Source organism: Apostichopus japonicus, chromosome 15 (genome assembly GCF_037975245.1).
Source record: "Apostichopus japonicus isolate 1M-3 chromosome 15, ASM3797524v1, whole genome shotgun sequence".
In the NCBI taxonomy this organism is placed as follows: domain Eukaryota; kingdom Metazoa; phylum Echinodermata; class Holothuroidea; order Aspidochirotida; family Stichopodidae; genus Apostichopus; species Apostichopus japonicus.
The window spans coordinates 5359952-5376029 of record NC_092575.1 but is presented as its reverse complement, the minus strand read 5'-3'; the positions used below and the strand labels follow the sequence as shown (position 1 = coordinate 5376029).

Below are 16078 nucleotides of genomic sequence, written 5' to 3'. Positions count from 1 at the left end.
AAAACTTTAAGTGTACCAAAATCTCTTTGACTTTTTATCTCAAACTTTTGACTTTTAATCTCAAATATTTTTCTTTCCTATGTCTCTAGTAAGCCACCGTAGACATGCGTCCGTTCAATTTACTACACTATATTTTCACTCCAGTCACACCAAGAGAGTACCGCAAATTTTACAGAAAGTGACGGGTGCGCGACCGTCGGTATAAGGATCGACCAATCTTCTGAGACCGACCGAACCCAATTATCTTTGGCTAGAGTCCTTATGATAAATAATTCAATTGAACTCTATTCGATAAAAATAAGTGAACCGGGCCAAGGGGAAACATTTCGGTTGAGGCAGGGAAAATATGCCCATGAAAAATTGAATCAGACTCATGAAGAGTATGCCCCCCCCCCCCCTCCCAAAAAACAAAACAAAATTCGAACCACAACACTTAGTCTACGCTTCCGTAAATAAGGAAAGTGAGGACAAAAATTTACAAGTATACAGCCCCAGATTAAGATAAATTATATTTTATCCGTTATGTCTACAAGGTAAATAATAAAAGCACCTGATAATCTTACTGAATAAGAGATTCGCGACTCATGTCAAATTATAAAAGCTATAGCGTGATCAGTATAGTGAGAGAGATAGATGGAGAGTCTATAGAAGATTCCATTATACTGCCACCTATTTTGGCAGGCTGGGTAATCAGCTCTCTCTATATCAAAGTTCTCGTTTAGTAAATAATCAGCTCCTTGCCAATGTCACATTCTTGATGTTATTGTAGTTATATCTTCTATCCTCACCCCCCCCCCCCCAAACCACCCCGATTGTTTTGACGCACAGACTTGTAATTTTCATCGTTATTTCAACTTACGATACAGAGTAATTAAGCAAACGCCTCCCCTATATAGAAAACCAATAATATTCAATGATGATGTTTCGTTTTTGAACGTAACTTGAGGACTGCTAATTATTTAAGACCTCATTGTCTTTCACTTGCATATTTTCAAGAATGGTTTGTACGTATGAATTATCCACCGTTTATCCACCTTCAAAAACCTTCATTTTTTTACAACCCCAAAAATAAATGTGTAAATCTGATAAAATAGAGTACTATATGTTCTGCAACTCAAAGAATAAAATAATACAGTAAGTAAAATTTCCCCCTTTTTTTTAATATAGTGTTGTTAAATCTAAATACTGCATACACCATTGCTTTCCGTCAAATGCCCTCATACAAAATCTTTATCTCGATATAGAGAGATGAGTCTGGTCGTCTGGAGATGCCAAATATCACTATCATTGCTGGGCTTCAGTGAACGTGGACTTTCATTTGTGGGGGCCCATTTCTAGCGCTGCACCGAGGCCCTGTAGCTTCTTCGCTACGCAACTGATTTTGTACCGTTAATATAGTGATGAACTTCAACCGTCAGTATACGAATCGCATCCACACATACAGCTATATAAAGTCAAACGTAGACTTAAAATGTTGGAACAAGGCCCAATAAACCAGTTGGGAGACTTATGTCCCGTATAGTAACAACACATAAATATTATAGCAAAAATGTTATTTGGCAAAGTATATGTATATATATATATATATATATATATATATATATATATATAAATGTTTGTGACATGTGTGTACTGCCTGATTATTATTATAATTATGATTATTATATAAGGGATAAACAATACAATAAACTGTGGTGACAGACGACAATGGCTGGGGTATCATTAAGCTTGTTTTAAAACTGGCACTGGGCGGCTGGTCGTAAGTTGAGACCTTTAAGATGTGATTTGAGACGGAAAATCCAACATATTTCTTCTCGTTTTCTTTCAGCAGTTGAAACGTGTAGCAATTAACATACATTACAGATTAGGAGATAATGATTGGGGAGATTTTCCCGCCCAGCCACTGGCAAGCCTTAGAAATTGTCCCGTATCAATTTCGTATGATTATCGAAACACAGGCGAAAATTCGTGCCTGCTTCACCTACGTAATTACTGCTCCCTTACAAAGTTTACCATGCTCATTAACCTGTCTGTATTCTGTGCGTGTTTAAGTCCCTTCTGTTACTTTTACTTGTCATTTAGCCTTTGGTGAAGATCCTGCTAGGATCGAAACGTCAGGCCAACTTACTTTTACACAATCAAATATGTAAACAAGATTGTTTGACCCACATGAGAGAGCAGGGGATTAACGGGGACCTTAACATTAAGAATATTGCTATTGTTACTGATTGTATATTGTATTTGTGTATTGTATATGTACATGTATATTGATACTGCTTCCCGTGGCAATGTGGGAACATATTTGACACCGTCATTTTTTTACTAACCAGTGTTACTGTACCTCCGTATACGTTTTGGGAATATATAGGAAGTCTGGGAGTGGGTTTTCTTTAAAATGGTACTGATGGCGCTAGTACCGAATATACCATGACTATACAGAAAGCGGAGGAACAGAGACGATGAAGAATGCATTACATTAGCCCCTCTTTGTAAACTGGTAAAGACAGCTTCTTAGATCCTTTGTTGTAGCTTCTTGATCATTTTGATAACTTTTGTAACGCTTTTTATGTTTTTACTACTAACTTAGTCTCATAAACTTTTATATGTCGTAACCTGTATTTTGATGTTTTGTATATTGTTATATTTTTATCCTATTTTTAAATTTCTCTGTAAAATTTATACTGGAATAAAGAAATGAAAATGAAATGAAATACGTTTGTGTAACTGGTAGTTGTTTAGGAGTCCTTTGCAAGTCTTTGCTGAGACCGGTGATATGAGACTTAATACAAAAAATCGAATAGATCCTTTTCCGGTTACCTTCAGTCATAAGGATTTGAACTTATGTATCATAATATACCCCAAAAAATATTAATCTTTACAGTTGTGTTACAGTTGTGTTAGGTTGCCTTCGGCCAGAACACTGAGTACAACGTTTTCTAGTTTTCTTAACATCATCCAAATTGTCTCTAGCGTCCAGGCAAATGGCTGAAAGAAAATAAGAAAAAGTTTGCAATGGAAAGGCTATAACTTGAAATCGATAGTCATATATACCCCTATATGGACTGTTGTCTAAATTCAGTGATTTTTGTGACAGATTTCAACGAAGCCGTAACTATAAGTAGATCATACGAAAATTATCGTACAAAGTTGTCCACCAAATTGTCAGTTGATGCAATCGCAGGGCCGTATCCAGTAATGGCGTCCGAGTAGCACAGGCCTCCCCTTCTGATTTTTTCCGGACTAAAAATCGGCTACAAAACTTGATTTGGTTCAAAACAAGGTACATCAAGGAAAAAAACTTAGCACGCCTGGCTCGTGCGCTCGCTATTTAAGTGTCTGTAAATTCTTGTTCCCAGGACCTCTCTACCGCGAAATCATGGATCCGCGTACAGAGCGGAAGGCCCGGGTTCGAATCCCGGTGGAGGCTGGAAGCTTTTTTTCACTGTTCTTGATTTTCCAACTCATTACGAATTTCATTTATATATATATATATATACTTGAAATCGTAGTGAGTTGGTAAATCCCGAACAGTGAAAAAACTTCCAGCCTCCACCGGGATTCGAACCCGGGCCTCCCGCTTTATATGCGGACACCCTAACCACTAGGCTGTGGACGCTGATTGTATGTTTAGAGGTTCGCAACCGGTTAGGATGGTCGTAATTCCATTGTAGGGGTTTGTCACCTGTATCGAACAGTACTGGTTCTGCTTTGGTGACATTTTTCCCTTACTCTAGAGACCAAACATGATTCTTACCAACTCGAAATCATTTGTGATTCCTAAAGCCGGATCTCGAAAGATCCTATGTATATATGTATTTAAATGGTACGAAAAATAATTCAAAGCCAATTTAATCCTCCTTGGCACTTTGCGAACTAGTAGGCCTTACAATTCAAGCTAATCTCTCAGCGAAAAGGACCGTCCCACTTCTCATGCTATAATTAAGGGATGGGGAGGGGGGGGGGGGGTTGGTGTTCAGTTGGTAATATTATCATGTATTTTAATTCTTGATTAAATATGAACAGTCATTATACTCACTTGATCCATCTCTAGCTTTGGGAATTTGATCTGATTCTATATAATCGCTGGATAATCTCGCAAAAAGTTCATCTATAGAGAAATCAGTAACATATATAAAAGAAAAATAATTTAAAAAGCTTCTTTTTATTTTTAAAAATCGTTTATATTTATACACATAACAAAATTTAAGTGTAGAAACAAACATGTTAGGATATTAAAACAAAAGGTGAAAAAAAGTGACTTGAGCAAATCTTCGGAACGTCCTGTACTTTAAAAACTGAACATTCCAACATAAACTTCTTTTGATCCTTATTATTCTTATTACGAAATAGACTTCTCTTAGTCATGCATAAACATACAGATGAAGTGTAAGGACATGCACTAATACATGAAGTGTTAGGATAAATGAAGTGTAAGGATATTATAGATGAAGTGTAATGATACTAATTCATGAAGTGTAACGATAAATGAAGTGTGCGGATATTTACTTATAGATGAAGTGTAAGGACACTAATACACGAAGTGTAAGGATAAATGAAGTGTAAGGATACTTATAGATGAAGTGTAAGGACACTAATACATGAAGTGTAAGGATAAATGAAGTGTAAGGATACTTATAGATGAAGTGTAAGGACACTAATACATGAAGTGTAACGATAAATGGAGTGTGCGGATACTTATTGATGAAGTGTAAGGACACTAATACATTAAGTGTAAGGATAAATGAAGTGTAAGGATACTTATAGATGAAGTGTAAGGACACTAATACATCATGAAGTGTAAGGAAAAATGAAGTGTAAGGATACTTATAGATGAAGTGTAAGGACACTAATACATGAAGTGTTAGGATAAATGAAGTGTAAGGATACTTATAGATGAAGTGTAAGGACACTAATACATGAAGTGTAACGATAAATGGAGTGTGCGGATACTTATAGATGAAGTGTAAGGACACTAATACATGAAGTGTAAGGATAAATGAAGAGTAAGGATATTATAGATGAAGTGTAAGGACACTAATACATGAAGTGTAAGGAAAAATGAAGTGTGCGGATACTTATATATAGATGCAGTGTAAGGATAAATGAAGTGTAAGAATACTCATAAATGAAGTGTAAGAATACTAGTACAGGAAATGCCAAGATAAATGAAGTGTGTGGATATTTATAGATGAAGTGTAAGGATAAATGAAGCGTAAGGATACTTATAGATGAAGTGAAAGGACACTAATACATGAAGTGTTAGGATACTTATAGATGAAATGTAAGGATAAATGAAGTGTAAGGTTACTCATAAATGAAGTGTAAGGATACTAGTACAGGAAATATCAAGATAAATGAAGTGTACGGATATTTATAGATGAAGTGTGCGGATACCCAGCGAGTGCGGAAACTGATAAATGAAGTGTAAGGATAATTATAAATAAAGGCTTTATAAACCTCCAACTTAAGGATAAATGAAGTGTAAGGATACTGATAAATAAATCCGTGAAAACAACCTGCTTACCTATATTAAAGCCTGTTTTGCTTGATGTTTCCATCGCTACAGCACCAATTTCTGAATGCAATTAAAATAATTATCAAAAATAATTATCTTACCGAAGATTCGGAGAGTGGGGCGAGGAGTGGAGGAACACAAATGTTCTTCGTACAACTCGTTCAACCAGCCACTAAAAGTTCTTAGTTGGCGGGAGCACACCGCTACCCTCGGCCGTTTTATAATCGTTTAGTGTTTATATGTTACAGTATTTATATATATATATATATATATATATATATATGAAAATCGTAATGAGTTGGAAAATCAAGAACAGTGAAAAAAACTTCCAGCCTCCACTAAGATTCGAACCCGGGCCTCCCGCTCTGTACGCGGACACCCTAATCACTAGGCTATGGACGCTGATTGTATGCCCAGAGGTTCGAAACCGGTAAGGTCGTAATTCCACTGTAGGCGTTTGTCACCTGTATCGAACAATACTAGTTCTGTGTTTGGTGACATATTTTGCCTTACTCTAGAGATCAAACATAATGCTAACCAACCTCGAAATCATTTGTGATTCCTAAAGCCGGGTCTCGAAAGAGATACATTGAACAGTCTTTATATATAAATGACAAACGAGAAGAACGAATAAGTATCCTTCCTAAACACTGATGTTTATCCTATACAGGATTTATGAGATGACTGTGTCAGTATTCTAACAAAAATTCATTTCAATGGATGACTGGATAACAGAAAATGAATTCTGATATGATATAGATTATTCGTTAACTTCGGCCAGCAATCCGTTCAAAAATTCTGCCTTGATTCATCGGTCCTTAACATACATATGCAGGAACTTTTCCAATTAGTTAATCGATGTTATTCACGACCGAATTATACATACCCTCTGCGTATTTGGTCACTCTAATGGCCGGGACCGCCCGTTCGAATTCACCATCCTCTACAAGATCTAGTTTGGTACCAACAAGATATTTCATACAATTCTTACAACGATAGAGAGTGCGAGAGAAAGAAAGAGAACAAAATGATAGTAAATATGACTAATGTACATTTAGAATTTTAAAATAAGAACATATCAAATATTAAACGGTCAATGAATAAACCTTACCTCTGTGTTATGATTGTTAATGTTGTCTACCCAGTATTGTGCTTGTTCGAAAGAGTCAGCTAAAGTTATATCTGAAAATAATAAAATACACGTAAACAAAGAAAGTAACAGAAGTATCCGTCCGTCCGTCCGTCCGTCCGTCCGTCCGTCCGTCCGTCCGTCCGTCCGTCCGTCCGTCCGTCCGTCCGTCCGTCCGTCCGTCCGTCCGTCTGTCTGTCTGTCTGTCTGTCTGTCCGTATATATATATATATATATATATATATATATATATATATATATATATATATATATATATATATATATATATATATATATATATATATATATATATATATATATATATATATATATATATATATATATATATATATATATATATATATATATATATATATATATATATATATATATATATATATATATATATATATATATACTCTCACTCGACCTGGATTACGTGGACATTCGTTAGTATCCCACCGCGCTATGTGGACACCAACCGATTATGTGGACATTCGATGTCCACGTAACGCAGTTGCTCTAAACAGGCTCTACCCCCCACAAAACATACGCTCCTAGTGAAATTACGAACTTTTATTTTTGTCCACATAATCGGTTGAAAGTGATTTTAATCATTCCAAAATTCGCATAGCGCCCTCAAAAATCCGGTCCACATAATCTTGTACAGCAGCTTAACATCTAAATGAGCGTGAGCAAGCATCGTCGCTACAGTATCTGAATGAGAAAGCCGACGCCTTCAAGTTTGCTTATGACCTTACTCGTCACTTTTGCGTAATACAGTCTACGGCCGAAGTTTACTCAACTTTATTCAAGGTTAGTACAGTTGTTTAAATGGTATAACTCTAACGATAGGGTGTCGGATAACACTATCGTGAAGTTCATGCTGGATATTATTATAGGTACGGTCCTAAAAGAGTACCGGAATTAATTCTGCAGTTGGCATAGAGACCTACGAAAGAAGCGAGAAGTTTTCATAACGTAGAGCCTATGAATTACACTGTAGTTACATCGGCTAGTATTGATAATATTAACGTTAACGTTAGGCTGTACTACGGCTAACTTAATTACTCTGTTGGAGTGTTGGCTTACACTAGTTGTAAATTACGGTACGCTGACCTTAAAAAAAGGTTAGGCCTACATGCATGCATACTGGCGAGAAAAAATATATTGTCAGTTTGGTTGTTTTCGTAGCTTATAGTGGTAGTTATCTTTCGAAAGGAAACACTGCAGCCTTTCATGTGAATGCGTTTTGTTTACTTTAGTTTGAGGAATGACAGTCCTAATAAATGTAGACTATAGACTGTGTCATGTAAACAATGTGCTAATAAATGCACTGTTTGCCCCAAGGACTTAATGTTGTTGTGCCTACATGCACAAACAAGCCTTAACCAAAAAAAGGTTTACTAATTGGGTAAATGTTGAACATTCACTGAGATTATGTTACTATCTTTTTAAGTGGGCCTATCCTTACTCCCGGCCCTAGGTTACCCTTAGTCATTATTCATGGACAGCTTCTCAGAGTGGCAAATAGACGCCCGAAAGCTGTCATAGTTTTCATGATGGTCTTGGTGCGGTGCAAAATCATGCATAGGCTACTCCATATTAGTTTGGCCACTAGCTGTACCCTATCAGACTTACTAGGCCCAAACCAACAACTGTTCATCTATAGATAATAAAACAGATAAGGTAGGCTACTCTTGTACGGTTTTGATTTTCTAGCCGTCCCAGATGACTGTATAAATCCTACACTGTTAATATCTCCTTTTCCAGTCTCTAGGGACAATAGTTTTGTGAGTGAATCAATTGAACTTAATTTCAACCCATGTTCGTAGCACTCTTGACTTGTACTCCTAACATTGTACTCTTGTACAGTTTCAGATTGTGTGGACAATGCTTAATGCTTACTGTGCACTCTATTTTCTACTTTTAGAAATTAATCCAGTTACATTCAGTTATTGCCAGGAACTGCAGAACATGATATAGGTTAAAGCACAATTAATCTTAGGATTTTGTCTCAAATATACCCACTGCAACTGTTGCTAAAGTACACACATGTTTGGATTGCGTAGAATATAGAACCTGTACATTTTCCTAAATATTATAGATTTTCAAGTGCTGTCAAATCTGGCATAGTAACTCCACATTTCTTACTGTGTATACCTTCTTCATTTTACACATGTTTGGATATTGTGGACAATATAACCTATTCATTCTATATTGCAGATGAATATCAATTATTAAATATCATATTATAATATATTTGCATGTGATTCTATTTTCCATTAACCAGCTGTATCAAGGCAATGTAGTTAATGACTTTATATATGCTTTTTCAACAGGCAATGGAAAGGGCTCTTGAAGTGTTCCAACCATTTCTTTTCCTGAAGATGGACGTTAATATCACTGGTAGGTTAAATGAGGGCAATGAATTGAAGTTAATTGTGTAATAAACAGATTAGAAGATCAATGACTGCTTCAGTTACGATTGTCATTGTGTGAGTTACCCGATCTGAATCAGCCTTAACCTTCAACACTAATATCTCCTTTTCCAGTCTCTGGGACAATTGTTTTGTAAGTGAATCAATTGAACTTAGGTTCAAGCACAATCAGGCCATGTTTGTAGTCCTTGTACTGTACTCTTAACATTGTACTCTTGTACAGTTTCAGATTGTGTGGACAATGCTTAATGTGTACTTTACCTTGTAACTAGTCTAATCATAATAGGCATGAACGAAAAAATTTAAATACTGTGACTCCTCTTTCAGTCTTTGCAGACAATATTTGTCCAAATGAATCAATTGAACTTAAGTTCAAGCACAATCAAACCATGTTAGTATTTACTTGAGCTCCTAACATTGTACTCTTATACAATTTCAGATTGTGTGGACAATGCTTACAATAGTCTTGTAAGTGAATCAATTGAACTTAGGTTCAAGCACAATCAAGCCATGTATGTAGTCACTTGTACTCCTAACATTGTACTCTTATAGTTTCAGATTGTGTGGACAATGCTTACTGTGCACTTCACTCTATTTTGTACTTTTAGAAATTAATCCAGTTGTTACATTCAGTTATTGCCAGGAACTGCAGAACATGATATAGGTTAAAGCACAATTAATCTTAGGTTTTTGTCCAAACAATACCCACTGCAACTTTTGCTAAAGTGCACACTTGTTTGGATTGTGTAGAATATAGAACCTGTACATTTTCCTAAATATTATAGATTTTCTAGTGCAGTCAAATCTGGCATAGTAACTCCACATTTCTTACTGTACCTTCTTCATTTTACAAAGGTTTGGATATTGTGGACAATATAACCTATTCATTCTATATCGCAGATTAATATCAATTATTAAATATCATATTATAATAAAAAAGGTGATTCTATTTTCCATTAACCAGCTGTATCAAGGCAATGTAGTTAATGACTTTATATATTCTTTTTCAACAGGCAATGGAAAGGGCTCTTGAAGTGCTCCAACCATTCCTTTTCCTTGAGATGGACGTTAATATCACTGGTAGGTTAACTGAGGGCAATGACTTTAAGTTAATTGTGTATTAAACAGATTAGAAGATTAATGACTGCTTTAGTTCAATTGTCGTTGTGTAAGTTACCCGATCTGAATCAGTCTTAACCTTAAACATTAATATCTCATTTTCCAGTCTCTGGGGAAAATAGTTTTGTAAGTGAATCAATTTTACTTAGATTCAAGCACAATCAAGACATGTTTGTAGTCACTTGTACTCCTAACATTGTACTCTTGTACAGTTTCAGATTGTGTGGATAATGCTTAATGTGTACTTTACCTTGTAACTAGTCTAATCATAATAGGCTTGAACAAAAAAAAAAAATACTGTGACTCCTCTTTCAGTCTTTGCAGTCAATATTTGTCCAAATGAATCAATTGAACTTAAGTTCAAGCACAATCAAACCATGTTAGTATTTACTTGAGCTCCTAACATTGTACTCTTATACAGTTTCAGACTGTGTGGACAATGCTTACCGTGCACTCTATTTTGTACTTTTAGAAATTAATCCAGTTCTTACATTCAGTTATCGCCAGAAGTGCAGAATATGATACTGTATAGGTTAAAGCGTAAATAATCTTATAGAGTTTTTTCTGAACAATACCCACTGCAATTGTTGCTAAAGTGCGCACTTGTTTGGATTGTGTAGAATATAGAACCTGTACATTTTCCTAAATATTTTAGATTTTCTAGTGCAGTCAAATCTGGCATAGTAATTCCACATTTCTTAATGTACCTTCTTCATTGTACACAGGTTTGGATATTGTGTACAATATAACCTATTCATTCTATATTGCAGATTAATATTAATTATTAAATATTATAATGTAATAAAGCATGTGATTCTATTTTCTATTTACCAGCTGTATCAAGGCAATGTAGTTAATGATTTTATATATGCTTTTTCAACAGGCAATGGAAAGGGCTCTTGAAGTGTTCCAACCATTTCTTTTCCTGAAGATGGACGTTAATATCACTGGTAGGTTAACTGAGGGCAATGAATTGAAGTTAATTGTGTAATAAGCAGATTAGAAGATCAATGACTGCTCAGTTACGATTGTCATTGTGTGAGTTACCCGATCTGAATCAGCCTTAACCTTCAACACTAATATCTCCTTTTCCAGTCTCTGGGACAATTGTTTTGTAAGTGAATCAATTGAACTTAGGTTCAAGCACAATCAGGCCATGTTTGTAGTCACTTGTACTCCTAACATTGTACTCTTGTACAGTTTCAGATTGTGTGGACAATGCTTAATGTGTACTTTACCTTGTAACTAGTCTAATCATAATAGGCATGAACGAAAAAACTTAAACACTGTGACTCCTCTTTCAGTCTTTGCAGACAATATTTGTCCAAATGAATCAATTGAACTTAAGTTCAAGCACAATCAAACCATGTTAGTATTTACTTGAGCTCCTAACATTGTACTCTTATACAGTTTCAGATTGTGTGGACAATGCTTACTGTGCACTTCACTCTATTTTGTACTTTAAGAAATTAATCCAGTTGTTACATTCAGTTATTGCCAGGAACTGCAGAACATGATATAGGTTAAAGCACAGTTAATGTTAGGTATTTGTCCAAACAATACCCACTGCAACTTTTGCTAAAGTGCACACTTGTTTGGATTGTGTAGAATATAGAACCTGTACATTTTCCTAAATATTATAGATTTTCTAGTGCAGTCAAATCTGGCATAGTAACTCCACATTTCTTACTGTACCTTCTTCATTTTACACAAGTTTGGATATTGTGGACAATATAACCTATTCATTTTATAATTGCAGATTAATATCAATTATTAAATATCATATTAAAATAATAAAAGGTGATTCTATTTTCCATTCACCAGCTGTATCAAGGCAAAGTAGTTAATGACTTTATATGCTTTTTCAACAGGCAATGGAAAGGGCTCTTGAAGTGTTCCAACCATTTCTTTTCCTGAAGATGGACGTTAATATCACTGGTAGGTTAACTGAGTGCAATGACATGCAGTTAATGTGTAATAAACAGATTAGAAGATTAAAGACTGCTTCAGTTACGATTGTCGTTGTGTAAGTTACCCGATCTGAATCAGCCTTAACCTTCAACATAAATATCTCCTTTTCCAGTCTCTGGGGACAATCGTTTTGTAAGTGAATCAATTGAAATTACGCTCAAGCACACTCAAGCCTGTTTGTAGTCACTTGTACTCCTAACATTGTACTCTTGTACAGTTTCAGATTGTGTGGACAATGATTAATGTGTACTTTACCTTGTAACTGGTCTAATCAAAATAGGCATGAATGAAACAATTTAAACACTGTGACTCCTCCTTCAGTCTTTGCAGACAATATTTGTCCAAATGAATCAATTGAAGTAAAGTTCAAGCACAATCAAACCATGTTAGTATTAACTTGAGCTCCTAACATTGTACTCTTGTACAATTTCAGATTGTGTGGACAATGCTTACTGTGCACTCTATTTTGTTCTTTTAGAAATTAATCCAGTTCTTACATTCAGTTATTGCCAGGAACTGCAGAACATGATAAAGGCTAAAGCACAATTAATCTTAGGTTTTTGTCTCAAAAATACCCACTGCAACTGTTGCTAAAGTACACACATGTTTGGATTGTGTAGAATATAGAACCTGTACATTTTCCTAAATATTATAGATTTTTAGTGCACCCAAATCTGGCATAGTAACTCCACATTTCTTCATGTTCCTTCTTCATTGTACACATGTTTGGATCTTGTGGACAATATAACCTATTCATTCTATAATGTAGATTAATATCAATTATTAAATATCATATTATAACAAAAAAGGTGATTCTATTTTCCATTAATCAGCTGCATCAAAGCAATGTAGTTAATGACTTTATATACTTTTCAACAGGCAATGGAAAGGGCTCCTGAAGTGTTCCAACCATTCCTTTTCCTTGAGATGGACGTTAATATCACTGGTAGGTTAACTGAGGGCAATGACTTGAAGTTAATTGTGTGTTAAACAGATTAGAAGATTAATGACTGCTTTAGTTCAATTGTCGTTGTGTAAGTTACCTGATCTGAATCAGTCTTAACCTTAAACATTAATATCTCATTTTCCAGTCTCTTGGGAAAATAGTTTTGTAAGTGAATCAATTGAACTTAGATTCAAGCACAATCAAGCCATGTTTGAAGTCACTTGTACTCCTAACATTATACTGTTGTACAGTTTCAGATTGTGTGGACAATGCTTAATGTGTACTTTACCTTGTAACTGGCCTAAAAACAAAATAGGCATGAACGAAACAATTTAAAAACTGTGACTCCTCTTTCAGTCTTTGCAGACAATATTTGTCCAAATGAACCAATTGAACTTAAGTTCAAGCACAATCAAACCATGTTAGTATTTACTTGAGCTCCTAACATTGTTCTCTTGTACAGTTTCAGATTGGGTGGACAATGCTAACCGTGCACTCTATTTTGTACTTTTAGAAATTAATCCAGTTGTTACATTCAGCTATTGCCAATAACTTCAGATCATGATATAGCTTAAGCACAATTAATCTAAGAGTTTTGTCTCAACAATACCCACTGCAACTGTTGCTAAAGTGCACAGATGTTTGGATTGTGTAGAATATAGAACCTGTACATTTTCCTAAATATTATAGATTTTCTAGTGCAGTCAAATCTGGCATAGTAAGTCCACGTTTCTTACTGTACCTTCTGCATTGTACACAGGTTTGGATATTGTGGACAATATAACCTATTCATGCTATATTGCAGATTAATATCAATTATTAAATATGATAATATGTTAAAGCAAGTGATTCTAGTTTCCATTAACCAACCAGCTGTATCAAGGCAATGTAGTTAATGACTTTATATATGCTTTTTCAACAGGCAATGGAAAGGGCTCTTGAAGTGTTCCAACCATTCCTTTTCCTGAAGATGGATGTTAATATCACTGGTAGGTTAACTGAGGGCAATGACTTGAAGTTAATTGTGTAATAAACAGATTAGAAGATTAATGACTGCTTCAGTTACGATTGTCGTTGTGTAAGTTACCCGATCTGAAACAGCCTTAACCTTAAACATTGATATCTCCTTTTCCAGTCTCTGAAGATAGTTTTGTAATCGAATCAATTGAACTTAGGTTCAAGCACACTCAAGCCTGTTTGTAGTCACTTGTACTCACTAACATTGTACTCTTGTACAGTTTCAGATTGTGTGGACAATGCTTAATGTGTATTTTACCTAGTTACTGGCCTAATCAAAATAGGCATGAACGAAACGATTTAAATACTGTGACTCCTCTTTCAGTCTTTGCAGACAATATTCGTCCAAATAAATCAATTGAACTTAAGTTCAAGCACAATCAAGCCATGTTAGTATTAACTTGCGCTCCTAACATTGTACTCTTATACAATTTCAGATTGTGTGGACAATGCTTACTGTGCACGCTATGTTGTACTTGTAGAAATTAATCCAGTTCTTTCATTCAGCCATTGCCAGGAACTGCAGATCATGATATAGGTTAAAGCACAATTAATCTTAGGGTTTTATCTCAACAATAGCCACTGTAACTGTTGCTAAAGTGCGTGTTTGGATTGTGTAGAATATGGAACCTGTATATTTTCCTAAATATTATAGATTTTCTAGTGCAGTCAAATCTGGCATAGTAACTCCAAATTTCTTACTGTACCTTCTTCATTGTACACAGGTTTGGATATTTTGGACAATATTACCTATTCATTCTATATTGCAGATTAATATCAATTATTTAATATTATAATATAATAAAGCATGTGATTCTGTTTTCCATTAACCAGCTGTATCAAGGCAATGTAGTTAATGATTTTATATATGTTTTTTCAACAGGCAATGGAAAGGGTTCTGGAAGTGTTCCAACCATTCCTTTGCCTAAAAATGGACGTGAATATTACTGGTAGGTTCACAGAGGGCAATGACTTGAAGTTAATTGTGCAATAAACAGATTAGAAGATTAATGATTGCTTCAGTTACGATTGTCATTGTGTAAGTTACCCGATCTGAAACAGCCTTAACCTTCAACATTAATATCTCCTTTTCCAGTCTCTGGGGACAATCGATTTGTAAGTGAATCAATTGTACTTAGGTTCAAGCACACTCAAGCCATGTTTGCAAACACTTGTACTCCTAACATTGTACTCTTGTACAGTTTCAGATTGTGTGGATGAAGCTTAATGTGTATTTTACCTTGTAGCTGGGCTAATTAAAATAGGCATGAACCAAAAAATTTAAATACTGTGACTCCTCCTTCAGTCTTTGCAGACAATATTTGTCCAAATGAATGATTTGAAGTAAAGTTCAAGCACAATCAATATAACCTATTCATTCTATATTGCAGATTAATATCAATTATTAAATATTATAATATATTAAAGCAAGTGATTCTATTTTCCATTAACCAGCTGTAGCAAGGCAATGTAGTTAATGACTTTATATATGCTTTTTTAACAGGCAATGGAAAGGGCTCTTGAAGTGTTCCAACCATTCCTTTTCCTGAAGATGGATGTTAATATCACTGGTAGGTTAACTGAGGGCAATGACTTGAAGTTAATTGTGTAGTAAACAGATTAGATTAATGACTGCTTCAGTTACGATTGTCGTTGTGTAAGTTACCCGATCTGAAACAGCCTTAACCTTAAACATTGATATCTCCTTTTCCAGTCTCTGAAGATAGTTTTGTAATCGAATCAATTGAACTTAGGTTCAAGCACACTCAAGCCTGTTTGTAGTCACTTGTACTCACTAACATTGTACTCTTGTACAGTTTCAGATTGTGTGGACAATGCTTAATGTGTATTTTACCTAATTACTGGACTAATCAAAATAGGCATGAATGAAACAATTTAAATACTGTGACTCCTCTTTCAGTCTTTGCAGACAATATTCG

At 35.1% G+C, this 16078-nt stretch overlaps 2 protein-coding genes across 37 annotated transcripts in view; one reads left to right on the top strand and one right to left on the bottom strand.

Annotated features, from left to right (window-relative positions):
- Positions 1-493: 493 nt before the first annotated feature.
- Positions 494-16078, bottom strand: part of LOC139981440 (ras-related protein Rab-24-like) — a 72437-nt gene continuing 56852 nt past the window's right edge. For both annotated transcript variants that reach the window (XM_071993811.1, XM_071993812.1), the window contains exons 5-9: positions 6627-6697; positions 6402-6501; positions 5525-5575; positions 4037-4108; positions 494-2985 (exon numbers count right to left, since the gene is read on the bottom strand). In XM_071993811.1, the coding sequence (XP_071849912.1) occupies positions 2876-2985; positions 4037-4108; positions 5525-5575; positions 6402-6501; positions 6627-6697 (404 nt within the window). In that variant the 3' untranslated portion in view covers positions 494-2875. The remainder of the gene's footprint in view (positions 2986-4036; positions 4109-5524; positions 5576-6401; positions 6502-6626; positions 6698-16078) is intronic.
- The window catches only part of LOC139980901 (uncharacterized), a 38003-nt gene continuing 28939 nt past the window's right edge, over positions 7015-16078 (top strand). For 15 of the 35 annotated variants that reach the window (XM_071992930.1, XM_071992923.1, XM_071992921.1 and 12 more), the window contains exons 1-8: positions 7427-7460; positions 8987-9053; positions 9525-9553; positions 10099-10165; positions 12076-12230; positions 13055-13121; positions 14044-14110; positions 15022-15088. In XM_071992930.1, the coding sequence (XP_071849031.1) occupies positions 9537-9553; positions 10099-10165; positions 12076-12230; positions 13055-13121; positions 14044-14110; positions 15022-15088 (440 nt within the window). In that variant the 5' untranslated portion in view covers positions 7427-7460; positions 8987-9053; positions 9525-9536. Of the gene's footprint in view, positions 7547-8982; positions 9054-9524; positions 9598-10098; positions 10166-11087; positions 11319-12075; positions 12231-12287; positions 12308-13054; positions 13122-14043; positions 14111-15021; positions 15178-15642; positions 15796-16078 lie in introns of those variants that run through there. The other 20 variants (XM_071992913.1, XM_071992912.1, XM_071992910.1 and 17 more) reach the window with 13 other exon arrangements.